At 37.9% G+C, this 21,096-nt stretch overlaps 1 protein-coding gene across 2 annotated transcripts in view; it reads right to left on the reverse strand.

The window, feature by feature from the left end:
- RNGTT (RNA guanylyltransferase and 5'-phosphatase) overlaps window positions 1-21,096 on the reverse strand; it is a 186,455-nt gene that overhangs the window by 32,342 nt on the left and 133,017 nt on the right. For both annotated transcript variants that reach the window (XM_069804842.1, XM_069804843.1), the window contains exon 14: window positions 1,204-1,270. In XM_069804842.1, coding sequence (XP_069660943.1) covers window positions 1,204-1,270 — 67 coding nt within the window. The remainder of the gene's footprint in view (window positions 1-1,203; window positions 1,271-21,096) is intronic.

The following is a 21,096-nucleotide window of genomic DNA, read 5'->3' on the forward strand; positions in this document are numbered from 1 at the left end:
GACTGGAAGGGGAGAACAGTGTGTGGGAACTTTTATAAAGCACTTAAACAAGCGCTATTCTGAAGAGTTATCACCAAAAACATACAAGCTTATTTGTGATGAAACTTCTGGCAAGACATTTCATGTAAGACACATTTAAATTGTTTGATTATTAGCCAAACTGAATAATACACATATAGGAATTGGGGAGAGAGAGAAAAGGAAGAGGGAAGAGGAAAAGCATGCATCTGTTATTTTAACGTAATTTTAAAACAGTACTAAGGTTTAAGCTACAAAAAGCAAGTATTTGCTAGATATGGTTGGGCATACTGTTCTTCAGTAATGTAATTAGGGATGGCAAAGGAACACATCTGAGTTTTAGAAATTAAGTTTCATTTTGATGTAAAACAAAACCAAGGCTTTTAAAATTCTGAGAGGCACAAGCGTGTGCACACGATGGAGGGAACAATGCTGCCAAGAGTGCAGAATATGTAGTAATTACAGGTATCATCTGGGACATGGGAACACTTCAGCATTCTAAAACAGATACCACATTTCCACATCCCAGTGTAATGGCTGACACGCTAATGCCTCCCCCTCTTTGTCCTACGAAAAAACCCAGTGAAACTCATCAAAATCAGTCTATATATTCTTGCAAAACATTTTTGTTTGCAAGTGACATGACAATAACTAATTAGCAACTGGCAATTAGAAACATGAAACTATTACAGTTCAACTGAAAGAAAAGAAACAATAAGTCATAAAAGACAAATCATTTTCCACCAATTGTATGAGTCTTTCATAATAAATCTAATAATACTGGGAAAACAATCTGTGCTTTTTACTGCAGTGTCTTCCCTGACAAGGATCACTTAAAGAATTACAGAGTTCCAAAAGTGGCTTTGTTTTGAAATGTCACTGACAAGGTAACCTAAAAAGAAAATTTTCCTTCTGATAATTAAACCAGAGTCCAAATTAATCAAAGGATAAACCAGAGTCCAAATTAATCAAAGGATGATAGGAAAAACTAAACTTCTTTGACAAGTTAAGTACACAGATGTAACTAGGAGCAAACCCAGAATATGGTATCACCACAGTAGCACTATTTTCTGTTATTTTTCCTGACGCTGTACTGATAACTTGAAGTTCTCTAAATCAAGACTTAAATCATACAGAAGTGAAATAATTTAAATAGCCACATCCCCCCCAGCTTATTGATCGTACCTTAATTTGTGCAAAAGGTCTGTCAAAGTTTCCAACATAAAGAAGACCAACATTCTGGGTGAGTAGCCTAAAAAAAATGAAAAAAATCTTTTGAGATATCACTTTACATCTGTAAGTTTTTTTGCATGTCCAATAGTTGTTACTGAACCCTAGGAGGGTAACAAGCTTCATTACAATAGCAAGAGCTACCTTTGCAAATCTGATTACACAATTCTATTTAACTACTACAAAAAAGAAAAGATGTGCATTAAAGATGAATGCACATTGGTAATTTCTGTTTACGGTGCAAGCACCTCTTCAACAAAATCATTGCACAGGCTTCTTTGTGATGGATGTCACTCAGTAACATGGAAGAACAGCAGGTATGTGCCTTTTCTATTTATTAAGAGACCATCAGAGACAAAGGGACAGCAAGAGAAAAGACTAGTAAACACACATTCACAGCAGCAGGCCTAAGAGTTAAAACAGATTACAGCAAATAAAAGTACGCACAAGTAATACAAAAATGACATCATACAAGTAGAGAAATAACAGAGAATCTCTGCAATACTGTCTAATGGCTTCCAACATAAAAAGAGCCCCAGATGCAGTTTGTGCCTGCTGTTCTCTTCAACTCTTTATAAAGTCACTGCATACAGCACCAAGATCCAGAGGGACAGTGGGTAAGTTGACTCAAACAGCTGCTGGTACTTCTGGAAACGAGTTAGTTTGATTTCTGCAGATACTGTGCAAGTCAATGTTATTACTACACAAACTCCAAATCCCAAAGGAGCATTAGGGTGCTGCTGCTATGAACAGGCAGACAAGAACATCACTGGCCAGCAAAACGGGTAGGAGAGCACTGTACTGTTCAAACTGGACAATCACGATGTTCCTCTTCCTAAGCAGCAGCAGAGCGGTCATTCCCTCTACTCTACAGGCTCCAAAAGCATTACCCTGAAATACAGGCGCCCCCATAATAAGAACTTTTGGATGACAAACCCCTGAAAGAGTTTCGGTTTTGATTAAAACGGATGTTCAAAACCCACCATACTCTTTGGTAGCTCCAAGTTTTCATTAAGTGTTTGCTATTTTATATTTTCTTTCAATTTTACATCTCATTCCCTTTAGTAATAAGGCCTCACATATGAATTAAATTTAATAACCAGAAATAAGCACGAATGCAGGCATTATTCTGCTTAAGTCTGACACTGAGGTGTCTCTCAGTCTTATGTTTTTAAGCATATATATACTTTTAATTCATACCGAGTTATATATTTTTTTCTATATATAAACCAGCTGTGATTTTCAACTAATTTCTTACCATCACCAGGCCTGTTTTCATAAACAAAAGAAAGCAGGAACTTAGATGGCAGTAAATCGTTTTGACCCCACAGAATGTACACATCTTAGTATGATTTTGATTCTTCCCAGTTCTGACAACGATATGATATATATGACCTTAAACTGGTTCACCAGCAGCAGTAATTGGTGGAACTCAGCAAAATGACAAAGTCGAAACATTCATATGTATAAAACAGTTAAGTAAGAAAGAAGTGGTGTCGAACTGTGTATCGGCTTCAAAAAATCCTTCTGTAATTAGATATGGTATACAGAAATTTCCTGGGCAGTGACAGAAATACCCAAAGGAAGGAAAGACCAGTAAGGATCAGAGCAAATTAGTCACAGCCTGGACAGGCAAGTAGCTTCCTCCCTTTGCCCATCAGTGTGCTGGACTCCGTTGGGAAGACTGTACTGTTTCGCACTGGTTCTGCAGTATATGGAAGTCAGGATAAGCATATCAAACTCATATGCAGTCACAACGAGTTAAATTTTTTCAGAACTCAGGTGTCTGGAGTTGGAGAAGCCAGCATATTGATCAAACCTTCTCCCAGGACTATAAAGCAAACTTGGAAAATATTTAAGCGTTTTCTAAATGAAAAGAAACATATGGGAAGTAATTAGTGAAAAAAGTTAAAAGAGAATCTGTAAAAAAGGATTCAGGGTATGTCACCATATTTGAGAGAGAGCACCTTAAAGCAAAAAAAGTATTCTTAAAAAGAACTGCACATAATTTTTGTAAGGCAGAAAAGGAAAAAATAAAATCCACCAGCTGTATTTCTAGTAAGGGACCTAAAAATAGAGAAGACATACAGTGTGATTATTCCCACGTGGTTAGTCTTCACATTGTTTTCTTTACCAGATAGAAATGCAGGACCATTAAAAGTCTGAGTCTTTAGGATGGCTTAAGTTAGAAGTAGCAAACACCTAGGGAACCTTAAGACTGGTCTTTCCAGAAGACCACACAGCTGCCTACACCATTTAACTTGCTATCACTGATGTACACCCAAAACCTGCAAATGAACTGCAAGAATTGGCTTCCTTAGTAAGACTGATATTGACACAGTACACGCTTATTACTATTTATTCACTGCCTTGGCTGAAAAGTATTTTACTTATAATTTTTTATTTGTATTCACATGGCACTTCAAAAAGGCAATGTTAATTCGATGCAGTAGTAGCAAAATTTTTAGGGAATAGAAAGTTATTTGTAACTTTCCCCTGCTTAAAGAAAAGGTTGCATTCTTTGTTTCTCTAGTTTTCACATTCCTCTCAAGTTCTGAAGTTCAAATTATATCACCAACATGCAAAACCAGTCAGTTTTCCATATAAGCACTCATTGAGGTTGAAATAAGCATCCCAATATGATCATAATTTAATGTCCTGAAACACTTTGTCTTTCCGCCCCTAAATGGTCTGAGCAATTAAAAAACTCTGAATCTCATGACTAACATAAACTCTTTTATTTCAGGGTCTTTCTTATCAGCATTATCTCCATATTTCAGAGACTGAGCTCACACAGAAGAGTCTGGAGAGGTAAGCAGACTGTGGCGAGAGTCACCGCTGAGGCTCTGGATAGGCCAAGCTACTGCAAGAGTGGTTCTGCTCCCTCAGCAGCCACCAGTGGCCGTATCAAAAAAACGTGTGCCATCAAGGAGAAGGGTGAGACAGAGGAGTATATGCCAATCTCCATCTCACCCACAGGAACTCAGCATGACTGACCTCTAAATTAACATTAAGAGGTACTCCTCACCAATCAGAAAGTTCAAATTCTACACAGCCATTCTTGTAGCTCTTTACCACAACACCAGGCTGCATTTTTAAGTACTTACAATTAACTTTATACCATAAACTTCAACATGTCCAAATTGATACAAATATTCTTTCCCAATGCTCTCAACTAACTACCCTTTGCCTTTGAAGACTTTCCAATGGTAGGCAGGTTCATTTATAAGCACTTCTATGTTTCCCTATGCCAATGCACTCTTTTAAAATGTCAGTCTTCTATTTCTTAGCTAATTTCACATTTGCACAGTTCTATTCTCAAAACACCGTCAGCAGTACTCAACACCTAACCCTGCTAATGGCTGGACATCACCTGTAATTGGCCAAAATCAATACCAGCCTCTGAAACACTGGTGACAGTTTCACAGCGCAATTATCATCTTTGAATTTCACGTTCAAATAATTACCTTAAAATTATGAGAAACAATCGTCAAAAATGCAAATACCTACTGGCACTCCAATACATATATTTACTTTTACTTGAAAATATGTAGCAATATACAAAGTTGCCCCAACTAATCATATTAGCTTACAGATTGCTGAGTATTTTATTTGTAGTCTCTTCCATTTAATACATTATCAACACAACTCCCATTTTTTTCTGTAAGTAGAAGGAAAGAAACCTCACTCCAATAAGCAGCGGTTCTTTAAGATGTGCTGTCCATACATAACACTACACTCCCCACACTCCTGTCCTATACACCCAAGTGAGCAGAATTCTAGCCCGATGTGCCTATTCAGGCTGTATTTTTGTGTTCCGTGCAAACAGCATAAAAAACCCAAAATTGTCAGGACAAACCATTCCTGACTTTTGCCAATATAGTGTCAAGGTGTTAAAGGCCTTTCCAGTACCAAGAAAATGCTGCCATACAGTTACTACCAAATCCCCTATTTTCTGCCTTCGGAATCCTAGATTTGGCCTTTTCTGGGATGTAAAATGTACCGAATGTTTTCAAAATCCGAGCTGCAGGAGCCAGGCACTGCTGCTTGTGGGGGAAGCTGACTGTAGGAGTGGGCACAGTCAGGCACAGCGATCCAAAAAATGTGGTGTGAGGGGGGTAAATGCAAATAAATACAAGACAGGATTAAGAGCTTGGGTGAAAGGAAACTTGGAATAAGGCAGCGTGAGATGGCAGGGAACGTGGAACACAAGAGGGATGAGAGCGGTATAAAGGAGCGACAAAGCAGCCCTCTGGGTTGGAAAGCATTGGGGCAGAGCTCTGGGCTGCAGAAGACGGGCGGATTAGGGCTACGGGAGCAGCAGAGGTTGATGTACCACAGAGCTCACCCTCCCCCAGCACAGCTGACCTTGCTGTGGGCGCTAGGACAGTCCCAGTACCATTGCCCCCTTCCTACCGCCTTCGGCCATGGAAGTGGAGCGACCCTTGGCCATGGCCTTTATGAGGGCGGCACATTTCGAAGAAGCCTGATCGTTTCCTCTTCTCTACACGTGGTCTGTTCCCGGTAACTCACTAAGAGCTGTCTGCTAAGATGCAGGTGAGTATTTCAAGATATTCTCAGCAAAGATTCAGGCACAGCTCACCGACACACCAACGGTCCAGCCGTTACATAGTACTTTGTGAGGGCAGACAGCAGGCATCAAATACTTCTTCTGTATCTTGCTGGGAGGTACACCTTGAGGACGCCACTTCAGCTTGACCTGAACCCCAAACGCCGACCCCTTCAGACTCCAAGGGCTGCCTTGCAAGTCCGCTCGGGCTATCAAACAGGGCCGTGCAAACTGTGGAGCTGAAAACATAACTTCTGAACAGTTCATACGCAAACCAGTTGGCTATACGGATCCTAGTGCTGCTGTGCAGACTACGGAAGGAGGTTTCCAGAAAGGAGCATGCAGAGAAATAAAGGAGCAGGGTGGAGCCAGGAGCCGCCGCCTCTCACAGGAGCAAGTTACTGCAGATTAGCCGAACGCGGTAACTTGCTCCTGTGCGAGGCAGCAGCTCCTGCGCTTGCTCTGTTGCAAGACCGGTGGCATATCGTGCAGGAACACAGACTGAGACTTGCAGCTCTAGGCAACAGCACAGAGGTCGGACAGGCTTGGAAAGCAGGGAGTATGGAGTGAAAAAACGCAATGTGTGCAGCAGAAGGGCTGAAAAGAGGTAAGGAAAATGGCATTGGAAAGGTGGAATGTGTCGAAGGAAAATGATGACCAATGAACAGGCATATGGGCTTGAGTTGTCTGGTTTTTTATAGGCAGTGGGAGGCATGCAGAGCTGCCTACAGCAACGCTTCAGTTATTCACTAACCCTCTGGAACAGAATGTGTAACTTCTTCCTTAAATTTCCACAAGAACACTCACCAAAATCCCAGAACTGATGACAATTTATCAAATAGGATCTTTCAGTATCTATATAAGGCAATCCTAAAATTTATCTTGACATACATTGTGGTTGAAGAATAGTTCATCGCTCCACATAAGCTGACTCACTAGATTCGGTATTTCTGGTTTTATTCTTGACTGGTGCCTGTTTCTTTCACTAGCTCTTCCAATCACCAAAAAGCCAGACTCTAGATGAGTTTGTGTTTAAAGAGCTCGCTAAGTGCTACAGCCTGCCACCAAAACTTTGTTAGATGTAACAAGACTTTGTTGTTACATTGCATAACCAGAAAAGTATTTGAGTGCATCCATGACTGCAGAAACTTCCAAAACTCAGCCTAACAGCTATGCGTATCTGTCTGTACTTCTAATGATGGTGTAGATGGAATTGACTGCTTTCAACAAAGGAAAAGGGGCAGCTCCTGCTGCGGGATCTGTTCTCCTACCTGAAAGGACTCTCTCCAGATCGGACAGGGTTTTTTCTGGTTGATCTGAATGGTGGACCAATACCTGAAATGCCCTTGGTGTCTGCATGGAAGGGATTTCACCTTAGCAGAATGATTAAACAGGAATACCAATTCCACTGATGAGACAACGGGATTAAGATGCATGGACTACTTCCATTTTACAGTCAGAAGCAGCAACAAATAGCTACAATGAGGCTGGGATCTGATCTAACAACCTCATCCTTCATATGCTGCGGAAAGACATTTGCAGTCTTCGCAGAGGTTGCTGGTGAAAAGATTTCAATGCTGAGAAGACACATATCAAGAGTGGAATAGATGTGAAACAAAACTGAAAGAAAAAACAATCCTGACGCTCAGTGGGGCTACTGACCCTTCTGCACATCCGTATCTTTATTGATAAGAACATCTCAGCATGTGCATTAGTGGACTATTAAGGCCAAAAATGGAAAACAACCTGCTTAAAATACAAATTGGACAGTCAGATAAAATTTTTGGAAAATTGCTGTGACCACACTCACATTCCAAACTCCCATATTTAAAATAACTATATAATAGGGATTAATATTAGTTATGGTCTGAATGTTTTTACACTTCATTTTAAAATATACTTTTTGTGTGATAAGCACATACAAAGAATTCCACTGGTATGCTCTATAAGTGCTTTTTACTGTCTCTAAAAATCGCTCTGAATGCATTTGCACATTTTAGGCAGAAATGACTTACCAGTTACAAACATGGAAGAACAGCAGCCCCAAGAATGGAAGCAACATCTTTGTAAGTTCAATACCTGTATTTTCAAACATTATTTAAACAGTTTTCACATATGCCTTTGAAGATAAAGGTAACTTTTATACATAATTTTACAAAGTTTATATTCCATTATGCAAAGAAATTATCCCAGTATGTCATTATTGCACGATGACGTGAGCACAAAGCAAGCATCATGGCACAACAGAAATGACCCCATATTCACATGCTGCTGCTGCTGTCCTCTGAAGAATATAATAAATATTCTGTATTTACCCTGTGTTCACTTAAACTGTGAGGGAACACTGTACACTGTGCTGCAATATCTTAACCATGGGAAGAGAAGCATTTTCTTAAGTAGTCTCTTGAACCATAACTTGGATTCTACTACAGTGACACTACAATTATATTTTGCTTCTTGCTTATGATAATTGCTCCCCATTGCTTTTCTACTCTAATTATGTATTTTCTAGGAATATGAAATTGAAAGAAAAAGCAAGAAGAAAATCAGAAAAGCATAAATAGAGAATTATAAAATTGCTGTTAGGGTCAAAAGAATTAACTTCCTACATTCAATTTTTGTTTTTCAAGATCATTAATTATTTCATTAATTTATTTCACAGACTAAGAGTAAGATAGTGAAAATATTACACTAGGTATTATAAAACATAAAAGTATATAAAAGGATACAAGTTCTGGAAAAGGTTAATACCAGTGCACAGATAATCTTGTGAACTTAAACTGACATGCATATATGGTCTGCAAACAACATGCATTTCATTTCGTTCTAAAAGTATAAAGAGCCAAAGAACCTGTGAGTTCACAGAAGCAGTAGTGAACCTTGCACACAGAATACTAACAGTAGTAAAGCAGGAGCTTCATAGGCAAGACAGAAGAGCTCTCTCCTGCTTTCTACAGCACATTTATCAAACCACTTTGCAGTCTATGAAAATATTATAACAAAATTTTTTAATCATCAGTCAAGAAAACTTTTTTTCATGGACAAATAAAAGCTATTCTAGTATAATCACCATGGTAAACAGTAGGCAAATAGACCATGTATCTGATTTAGGACATTCTTCCTCAAATTAGAGCACAAACTGAAAAAAGCTATGAGGGAACTGGAAGAGATACTATGCATGGCTGGTTACATAGTAAAGATGCAAAAAAACCTGGCTTTGAACTCAAGGCAAGGAGGGAAGGTTGGGAAGGGATACAATCAAGCGTTAAAAAAGAGACTGTAAATTTTACAATGCTAAATGTATCTCTGCAATAAAAAACCCACAGAAATGTAAGCACGACCTTTTCATTCATTGAATTCTGAATTTGCAGAATATCCCAAGCCAAGTTAATGGTGACAGCAATTAACACAAAACTGTATTCTAAGTAATATTCATGGGGAAAAATGCAGTGGATAGCACAAACTGCAGACTTGAATTTAACACCCTCAGCCTTCCCACAAGAGTACTCCAACAGTGTGTGTTATTAGTCGTATTAATAAGCATGCTGCTTTCTGAAACACATGCAACTCAGGCAAAAATATCAATGTTATGTGCTAATTGCCCTTCATGGTAAAAGTTTCTATGCGCAATACTTGAAAGTTTTCACTGAACTACCTCACTCCCTACAGTAAATCACTGTCACTGGCTATTCATAATGGGAATCTAGGAAGTAACTGATCCCTGAAAGACATACTTCCACTGAATAACGTTACCACTGTTATATCCCAAACACAATAGAAATTACATTTACAGAGCTCAAAACTGCAAAACGAAGTGACCTCATATTTGACGTAATGGTCTGCAAGTGATTCTAGATCATGGTCAAAAAGAATGAACTGACCAATATCAAGGTTTACTTTGAGTTAGGAGGGTTTAATTTGCATTATTTTTGAACAGGTGTTCGGCTGCTGGTTTGGGTTTGGGGTTTTTTTTTGGGGGGGGGGTGTACACGAATGCTTTCCTAGAGCCAGGAAGATTTTTTAAGAAACATTCTTGCACTTTATAAATAAAATAACAACATCAGATGTTCCCAAAAGCACTTCCTTTTGTTTGCTGCATCTATGTCTAGCACTGATAATATTGTCATGTTTGTCCAGGCTTTGCCTTACAAGCAAATCACATAAAGAAGCATTTTGACTACATTTACATATAGCTTATCCATAAAAAGTAGAAAGGAAAAGTAAGTAGAAACAAAAAGTACCCATTAAATAATCATGCCCATTCCTCCACCAGTGGAATATTATTCCCTGTAGCGTAATGAGCAATTTGGCCAGGCTGGCCATAAATTACCTGAAAAATGAGGCTGCTTGCCTTTTCCTTTGGGAGACTATTACATAGTCTGAGAGATTTCACTATTAGAATCTATCTCTGATAGTAAACGTCAATTTTTCTTTCTGAATATCATCCCTTTCATCTCACTGAAATATAGGCCAGGAGTTAGGAACAAGTCCCAGTTTGCTAAAAGACCTGCCTGACACAGGCTGTGCTGCAACTCTGCCCAGGTTTATCCACATATGACAAAGCAAGAGCACTCACACAGCCCTCCAGCGGGCTCACTGTAAATCCACGTTCTAGTCTAGGACCCCGTAAGGGTCCTTTCACCTTGGCCACCTTTTAAAATATAACAGAGACCACAATACTAGCAAATTCAACATCCAGAATTAAGTGAAGAATTGACACCACAATGTGAAGCTTTACACCAGGAGACTTCAATAAAATAAGTCTAATTACAGATATTTTAAAGTCAAAACAAAGACATTATAAGTGTCTTGGGAGCTACTTAGGAAAAGCAGATTTCTAACAGCAAATAAGATATAGAAGAAATAAATGAGATAATGGCAAAAAACCTCAAGTATATTCAAGTACAAAACTGGTAAAAAAAATTCAGTAGATTCACTTGATTATGTGGAAATACAAGGAGCAACTAAGGAAGACAGGGAGACTGCTGAAAAACTAATGGATTTGTTTGTACCTACTTAAAAAATAAAGGTACCTAGTCAGGAACACTTATTTTCAGTTACCAAAATGAAATGCCTGCAGAAATAGAGGTACTAAAAGAAAAGCTCTGGGGATATATTCATAATTAAGGTGAAATAAATCACCAAACCCTGATGCAACATATCCAAGATTTCTGATGTTTCTCAATATGGAGGGTCTGAATGGCTATTAAAAAACGCCATGTCAACCTTTAACACCCAAATAGGGTAATTTCCCGCAAACTTCTTGGAGTCCTACCCCTTAGCACAGCATTGTTCAGCATGCCCACCTTGGCCACACATGGCAGTGCTACTTAGGAGGTTGCACATCCCCTGCATTCACACTGTGGCTGCATCTGCCTCTCTTTTGATCATTTTAATGAAAGAGTGCTTAACAAGGAGTGGGGGACAGGAGAGGCACCACACTGACATAATCGATTCAGACTGCCAAAAGGCTTCTGTTACAGTCTTCCACAGTAATTTATTTTTTAAAAAATGAAACTAGGCAGTAAGTACTTTTATATGGAAAAGGCTACTTACTGTTATGGATCAAACGTGATTAAGAGACTGGACAGGCAGAATAAATGGTCAGTTTTCATCTTGGCAAAGGCCAAGTGACTATTCAATTTATGTAACAGACTGTTTAATATATTTATTAGTAATCTGAAAAAGTCATGAACAGAGAAAGTCTGCTGATGAAGCAAGTATGAAGCAAAGGCTGGCAACTTTAGCTAGATTACAAAGTTCATCACTTTGAAAGGAAGCTGATGCCATACCTACAATCACCCTTACAACCATACCATTACTCTCCTGTGCAGGGAAAGGTATGTGCTCCTGTGTGTATGAATTAGGGAAAGGTACTTATCCATTTAATTAAGGAATGTATCATAATGTATAGGAACCTGGCAACTAAAACTCTATTTCCTAACATTCAAAGGCTTGACTGTGAAGCTCACTGAACTTTCTGTCCACATGAGGTTTTGTCATTCCTTTGTCTTTGGTCTTTCTATTTTAAAATAAAAAAAAAAATAAAGCCAAACTTCTGTCCTGCACAACTATTCCAAATCATCAGAGCAGAGCTGGAAATTGAAATATTCAGCAATTTTAACGCAGGTTGTTACTGCTGAAAAACCATGACAAAGAATTGGCAGGAAAGCTGTGATGGGGTGGTCTCATCTGGCTATAATCTCCCCCATTCTGCCCTTCATTTGTCAGCACAGCTGCTCCAACAGTTTTCTGCTTTTCCTAGTGCCCTGCATGCCGCACCAGTGGTGGCAGGACCTCATGGTGGTCCCAGACTTTGGCAGCTAACACCTCCAAGTAAAAGAAAACAGGCCACTCTGCAGGTTGGCCAAATTTAGAGAGAATTCCTCTGCATTACGAAAAAGGTACTTCTGTATCCCATGGAGGTGACTCTACCATATATCAAAAATCTGATGAATTATGGATGCAAAAGCTTTTCAGAGAAAATACTGTAAACCACTCTGAAGCATAGCATAAGGCATCCTGAGTAAATCAGTTGGTACCAGTATCCTTTTGACAATGCAGGGCAAACCACAGATTGATCAGGTGTTCCATATTTCATTTCTCATAACAAAAGAACAAGGGGTGATTGAATTATGCTGATTGAGGGAGAATTCAAATCTGATAAATACTTCACCACAAAACACATAATTAGATTGGAGCTCATTGACGCTGCCCTGGTGTGCAAGAGAAACAGGAGCTGAACATGCAGGTGCATAATAAAAATATCTAGAAGACTAACAACAGTAAAGTATATAAAATTCACTTGTCTACATGGATCAGAGATATAATCAGTATGAAAATTCCCACCTTCTTCTAAAAGATCCTCCATGGGAAGGCATAACAAAAGAGCACTCTTAGCCATATGCATGGTGGGCCACTCCAACAGATTTCTTTTTCTTCCCATTTCCCCACACCACTTTAATGATTTATTAAAAATAAATAGTTTCTTAATTAATCATGCACAACCACAGAAATTATTGCATTACAGTCTACAAACCATTTTGGTATTGGTTCCTGGGGAACTATGCAGATTGCAATCCTCAAGTGAAGCCTGTGACAAACAACGAATTGTTTGTCTGGAATTAGGAGCGATACCCACCCAGCTGCCATCTACTCAGACACAAGGGCCACCAGCAGAATGCATGAACACCCATCTCCTACGAACAAACCTACCACCCAAAATAAGACAGGAAGGCTGTCAGAGACTTCATGAACTCTACTGAATGATTCCCTCTTACTTCTGAAACCTGCACGGATGGTGCAAGATTTAGCTTCTAAGTTCATTATAAAATTAAGTCCCTCAGCACATTCATTATATGAACTTTTAAATGAAATTTCTTTTACAGACATTATTCAGGTAGTTAATAAACACAGAATGAAGTATTCTGCATTCTGAAGTATTAAGAAATGCAGCTGAAGTACTTTCCTGAGTGTGACAAAAGAAAGGACTATTACCTTTTAATACCAACTGCCAACACTGTAATACCGATTATTGCACCTGTAATCTAGAAGGCATTTGCAGTAAAGCTGCCCTGTCTTTCTGGTGTATTAGCCTGCTCAAAAAAAAAAAATCCATAACCTTACCCATAAGGCTCCTTTCTCTGTAAGGGAAATCACTGCTCTGCTATCAGGGTGCTCTGCCTCACTTCAGAAGTGCCACATCTCCTCCAGTAATCCCTTTCTCCATTCCTCTTTCTTGCCTTTACTTCTGACTTTAACATTCAGCTGTCCCTTGGTTTTGTTTTGTACAGGCTTTTTAAGATGACTACTTCCCTCCAATACATCACCCCTCTTCCCCCTTCTTCTTTCTCCTAACTTTAGCACCATTCATCCCAATTCCCAAATGCAGAGAGGGGAAGCATACTTTTCTTGGACCGGCCAGGAGGGGAGCGGGAACGCACTTGGCTGATGGCAGCTTGGACGGTGCTAAGAAACAGAGGACAACCAGCAAACGGATTAGGAACAAAAAACCCTTCTGAGGTGCCTCCCCTCCACACACAGCGTTTGCTTCACAAGCAACAGCTCCCAGGTTGAGAACTACTGTTGCAGTCCCTCCTGAGCAGCCATGATGTCCACGGCAACACAAACCTGATGCAGCTACTAAAAGCACACGGGGCACTAGCCAGGCTCCATTCTTCCCAGGCGCTTGGGGTACAGTCACATCCGAGTTCACCAACACCCCAAGAAGTCCCATGCAGCCAGACCCACTTGCTTGCCTGCACAAGGGCTGAGGAATAGGACCGGGAACCATCATCATTCTAGGGAGCTGCTTCTACAAAATTTTTGGTCCAATATAACCATTTTGCTAGCTCTTCATACACTATCGGTATTTCTAGTCTCTTCTTTTCCAATGCCAGCTTTTCAGACTTTGCTTGAAATTATTAACCTATTTTGTGACACACTCTCTAAGAGGCCCCAGGTGATGAGTAACTTGCAAAAATATATCTTTCTTATACACTGTGGGAAAAAAATAATTGAATTCTTCATAAAAATTGCTATATTATTATTACAGAAAGAGAGCATCTTTTCATTTACTGTCCTGAATGATGAATTTTTATTATGTAGGGCACAAGTGAAAGCACAATTATGATTAAATGCTAACTGCATAGGACAAAAAATTAGTTACTTCCAGTCCTTGGCTGATAACTACTGATTTAACTGGTATCAGGATGACCTGCTCTGTCTCTTCTTTCATCTATTTCTGAGAAGATCTATGTAACATAAATTATTAAGTTATTAATTAACAAATGTACAGTAAAGCAGGGTGGGTTTTTTTTCCTTTTTGCAATATGCTTCCAAGACATAATTTCTTACTGCAAGCAATTTTGCATGTCCTTTTGGACTATAATTTACCCTTGCCAAAAAAAGCCTGCTAAAAAAATTAGTGCAACGTGGTTCAGTATATTTTGATTTCGCAAGTAGAAGATCCTCATGGTGGTATTATAAGCTACCTGCAAGGATAATAAGCCTTTTTAGGTAATACAGCTAACTGTAATTAATTACAGGTATTACAGAAAAAAAAATATTCACATTGTTCATTAAAAACACTGTGAACTTAATTCAGGTCTGATTTAAGGTAAGACAAAGTCTCTACGAAAAAATAGTATGTTTTCTTAGACTAAGTGATATAGCTGGGAAAAACAAGGACTGGAGCATGCAAGTTAATCTCGACTATGAAGAAAGACTTTCATGTCTCAAAATGTGGCTATTTTTAATATATATATGATAAGCATAACAAAATAACATAAGCTATTGCCTTTTCCTATATACCCAGTCTTACCTACATCTTCAGACAATCAGAGAGAGAAACTTATCAGTCGGCATACAGGAATGCAATTTCAGCTACTTCATGGAAATCCTATGCATTTCAACCAGGACTTTAATCACTTTGGCATAGCAACTGACAGCAAATATAAAATAATCACCTTTACTGGGAAACCAACCCAAAGACTCACATGCAAATACAGGTGAGAGAAGAAAACGAGAACAAATAAAACTTTAGCAGGAACACAAACTTTAGTCTATCTGGGAACAGTATCACAGAAGATGAGAAGACACAGGAAAGAAAAGGGCAAACTGGTAGAGCACATATTCCTGTAACAGATGATGGGAAATCTACATTTTAACACATCCCTGCCGTCAAGATTTACACCAGCTAGGAAACCCAACAACAAAGTGTTTCATATCTTCTTTTACAACCTGGTTTCTTAAGAGAAGTGTAATTTAGGAGTGGTCAAAGTTATTCCGTTTACTTAGCTACTACAGATCTGTGCTCTGGATCTACCTGTCCCAGCACAAGTAATGCACAGCCCCTGGGGTCAACTCTTTTTGAAGGAATTCCATTTCTTTTGGATGCTAGGCTGTAACATTAACATTCCTCTGCTACATTTTACATGCACAGACTAGTGACAATGTGATCATTTTGACAGTTCATAAAATTCTACTTTTTTTTGTCTAATACATGTAATTTCAAATTCAGAATATTGCTTTAATTTTTCACATCCAGCACTTACACTGGAAGAAGACTTATCCATAAGTGATTTAAAATGCACAGAAAAAGAATTAACTCTAAGTTTACTTTATATGCTCACAGTTACTTTCCTGAACCAGTCATCTATCAGACAACAATTAATACAAATGCTGCAAAATCAAGTTTTAATTGTTCCTTCAGAGAAATCCTGTATCTGTTTAAAAATTAAATAGGCCGTTCCTTTTTTTGAAGCTACTTTCAACACCACCTTGTTATTATGGCAAAGGAAATTTATTAACAGACAGCAAACAGGCATTCATTGAGGTATAAATCACTCAAAGCCAAGATAAAATGTAATTATTGTATTTGACATTTGAAAACTAAAACAAAGGAAAAGAGAATTGCTTTCCTTAGGACCAGAATGCAGAAAGAAGGGTTTTTAGACAAGCTAGAGAATTCTTGTTCATTAAGTTGTTATGAAGACATCCAGGCTAAAGAAGTCTGAGTGAGGAAAGAGGGTGCAACCTCATACTTGAGAGCTTGTGAGAGTTGCAAAATTACTTCTTACCCAACTTTCTCAAGCTTGCACACATGGCACGAACAGATTTTCTGCAACTGTCCCAATATCCCAGCCAGTTCTGTAGATCTAAGTTAGTCTGTTTCACTGCAGTTGAAACAATGGTTATTCTCCTCACTATACGTTATCCTTTCTCCATTCATCAGTTTTTAATAAAACCCACCTTCATCTAAGCTTATCAGTGGTCTTACCTTTGATAGAAGACTGGTTGGTATCTACAGAACCTCAGAGTTCGGGGCAGGGGGTGTTTTTGTTGTTGTTTTTTAAGTACAGCAAGCTTGAAGTAGAAAGCTGTCATAGCTACCAGTAAATAAATAACCAATTATCTAAAACAAGGGTAGAGAAAGCAGCTCTCTAGAACTAAGGTTTCCTCCGCCCCACTTCTTCCCCCAACTCATCCTTTCTTACTGCTACTATCATTCCGTAACTTCTGTATTTCTGTCTTTGCAAGTCCCCTTGGTAATTAAACTTCAGGATAAGGCTTTGTCAAAAAAACCAAACAAACTGCCAACTTCTCCGGTGACAGAATTGCTGTTTTAGAGCTTCAGAAACCCTTTTTTTTTTTTTTTTAAGTTAATTTTAAGTTAAAAAAAATTGTGATCCTGGAGCTATTACATCAGAAGAATTAACTTTAAATTATCACCACATTCTTGCCATTTTGTCATATCCATCTCTTTTACTGTCAGAAAAAAATCTTCTATGCACTTTATGGCTTGCAAGAAATTCATACGAATTCAAATTTAGTGAATCAAAGGAATAATTTATGTTGAGCAATAATAGAGATATATCTTCCACATTAACCAAGAGTACATAACTAGATGGCACTGTTTAAATATTCACTTGGTAAAAAACTGCAACAGAGAAGCGACTCTGCAAAGTCTACATCTATAGTATCTTTATGTTCTGGATTTCTGGATTGTTTAAAAAAATCTTTCTGTATGCAACTTTCATTTAAAAAGAATCATCAGTTTCATAACACAGCTTTCAGCAACAAACACAAACATTTGGACCAAATGCTATATAAAATCCTTTGGGAAATGAATGATCCTCAGTCTATACAACAGAAAGCAACAGAACAGACAATGCTGTATAATTTCAATATCAGTTCTTTTCTGCGCTAGTTAGGGTTCATCCCTCTTGCTCAGGCTTGTCTAGTAAACTTGTCAACAATGTCAGTTTTTAAGTAATTGGTACAGGCTATGCCATGCTTTAAATGCGTGTGACCAATTTATTTTTACTCAAATGAAAGTGTTTTACAAGTGTAAAACACTGGACACTCCTCTTGCCACAGACTGGATATAGGTGTGCCTTTTGCTGACACAGGCTCTATCAAACCAGAAAAATTTGCCAACCAAATAACATCAAAGAATCTTAATTTTTTCTCTGAAAAAGTCAGGATATCATCTTCAGAAGACACTTGGAAAATTCCTCCATAGCGCATGTCTCTGAATATTACAAATAAACAACTGGCATATAATACATGTAAAAAATTTTAAGTTGTGTAATAGCTTCCTCTTATATTTAATATGCAAGAAACAGAGACATTATCACTGTTTGTACGGAAACCATTCGTCATATCTTATTATAAGGCTGAGTAAAAGAGGAAAATGACCAGTTTTGATAATCTAGTTTTAGTAACATAATTCAAATAACTGAAGCTTAATGCTTCTGCTGTTAAAATAAGCTGCATTTATGACCTATCTCAGTTGGAAGAAAGCATTTGCATGCCATACCATTGTCTCTTCTAAAACCAAAACATTATTCTATTTTATCATGATAAGCAATTCATCTTTCAAAACACAATTTCCTTAACACAGAAGCAGTGCGTGAAGATTTTTATCGAAGTGAGTATTGTGAAGAAACTAAGCACAAACATCTTGCTCAGTGAGGCTTGAGGGTCATTTCTGCTTCTCTTCTTGAAGGAGAGCAGAACGAACAACAGAGAATCCTGAATCAGAACTGTGTACAGATCATTATCACCACAAATGAAGAAGTCAGAAATGTGAGTAATACATTAGTTGAGAAGGGTTAACGACGCTCATAGCAAACTTTCCCTTCTGAAGGGGAGAGAATAGTTCAGAGCCTTCATTAGGAGATATTCAATTCACTTCTGAGTCCATCTATCCTGCTCTACTCCCCAAATCCAGTGATCTCCTACCATTGAATATCTACTTTCAAGCAGAATTTTGTACTCCTGAGTAAAAAGATTAAAAACCCGAGCACTTGAGATTTGATGCCTTAACATTCACCAAAAGAGTGAAGTGCTTTTATAAACATCTGTGAGAGATGATGGTTTTGATATGCAGACTTGAGGGAGAAAAAAAAAAAAAAATTAAGTTCACTATCCTGTTTCCTCATTCCAATCTTCTATATCTAGTAATTAGAGATATACACATTATATTTCATTTATAATTCACTGATAAGTATTTGCTCACAGTGCAATCTTCTAATACTTTGTGAAAAAAGGCTTTAAGTATGAAAATAGCCAAAGATTATAGCTTTGAAAATATTTAGTTGTTATAAGGGGGAAAAATGCCATCTGCTGGGTATAGCTGAGGACTGCCCTTTTCTTACTAACACATCATGCTGCCCTGAGTGAGTTTTCTCTTCAGAATTCATTCTTTCCATCTTGAAAACTGACATAGATATATGCATTGCTTTTGGGAAGTATGTAATAGTGACCTCATTAAAACTGTGTAACATAAAATTTCTTACCATTGTATCTCTCAGTGATCGGGAAGTCTGACAATAGATAGGATGACTAGCTTACAAATAATGATGCTTTTAGTCTTTCAGGAACATTAGAGTTGTCCCTAAACCGCCCAATACTTCACATGCTTTTGTATCTCCACATATATAAATTTTGCAGTTAGGTAATTAAAAAATTATTCAGCCTATACATACAAAGCAGAGGAACACGCCAGCATTTGTTTATCCGTTAGACATATACAGCTTTTCTACCATTCATGAGCCAGCAATGGAACACTGGTTGGTAGAGTACAGATGCAGAACCAGTTAGTTACCTAGCTTAAAACCATGAAGCCATGGCACTGAAAACCATATAGCTTAAGCAGGAAAAATAACAAAAAGAAGAAGTTGAGACTGTCCAGTTAAGAAATGTACTTATCTTAAGAAAAGAGCTAAAAATTGGAAATAGCAAAGTCTGATTTAATAAAATGGATAATGTTTAAAATTGAGAACTATGACAAAAGGACGACAGGGTTCCCACATGTAAACATGAGGAGGAAAAGAGGAGAGTTGTTTTGATTCATAACAGCCAAGGGAATTCTTTTACATTTTTGTTTGTGTTTTTAATTTTACAACACAAAGCAGCAGCTGTCACCTGTGTGTGTATACACACACACACATATGCCTATAGGTATGTATAGTTATAAATAAAAGAAATCTGATTAATTTCATATGAAGCTGAAGCAGCTCACAACCTTCAAAATCTGGGTTTCAGAGTTAAAATAAAGGCTTCTCTCTCACACATACAATGATGCTAAAAATGAAGTAGGTCCTGTGAATGAACATATCTTCCATGTGTTTAAGATAAAACCCTTGAAATTGATTTCAGAACAGAATTCAGTACAAAACCATGTTTGTAGTTCACACTCACTGTCATAAGACTGTTTTGTAAAAAGCAAGCAAGCATAAAAAGTGTGTGAAAATAAGGAATTTTGGCCTTTTTAAGATCCTCTAGTAGGATGACATGCTTACATCTGTTGTCATATGGAACCAAATCTCTACTTAAAACTATTAAAGGCTTTTTAGAAAGCACTAGATATTCCCTGTCAAAGTGCAGTATGCGCACAAGCTCCATACCCAGTAGTTACTGTTCTTTTCCCTACTGCTTTAGGTAGGTAACAACATTGATTCTTCATTACCATTGACTCATCAGGCCTCGATTATGCAAATTGGTCTCCCACAGACAGATACATGCACCTATAGCCTCACTGATTTTAATGTGTTTCTGCAATAGGATAAGCATCTTTTCCCAGAAAAAAACTACAAGCTGGATGTTAGCCAAAAAGATGGTAAGTGTGAATTATGAAGCCTGTGGCAGATCCTAAGTCATTAAAGTAACAGATATTAAAAATCCAATTTATTTCCTCAGAATGCAAATGTCCCTTAAAATGCTAATTTTTAAAAACTCATCATTTTTTTTAATCAATCATCACAACTTGAATCCCTACAAAACCAGACATATGGGATAATTATTCTAAAAAATAATTATGTACGTTTCTTTTCTAATGTCTCTGAGGTTGTAAGATAAGCGCATGTAGCAAGAGTTTCTCTTCGCTATCGAACAGGGAAGGTGAAACTGCTGATAATCTCCCAGTGTTTTAGAAGCCCACAGTTGCATGCATACCGTATTGATAACACTGTCATGGCAGAAATGCAAACAACCTGCATCAGGGTCATTTATTTTGTTGACATGTTTTGCTGATTCTGAAGTACTTGTGAATTCAGGAAGACACAAAAAGCTGGGCTTCTAACTCCTAAACCAATTTCAAAACATTCTGATGGTATCAAAGCAAACTGAATGGTACTCTTGGAGTTATGACTGTCATGATTTTTTTTTTTTATCTTTAATTTATTCATTATTTAGTACTTATATCTGTTCTTTTATGATTTGTGAGTTTGGTATTATCAGAAAATTAAATAATAAAATATTCAGAGTAAGAC

The sequence above is a fragment of the Haliaeetus albicilla genome, chromosome 17 (genome assembly GCF_947461875.1).
Source record: "Haliaeetus albicilla chromosome 17, bHalAlb1.1, whole genome shotgun sequence".
Classification (NCBI taxonomy): domain Eukaryota; kingdom Metazoa; phylum Chordata; class Aves; order Accipitriformes; family Accipitridae; genus Haliaeetus; species Haliaeetus albicilla.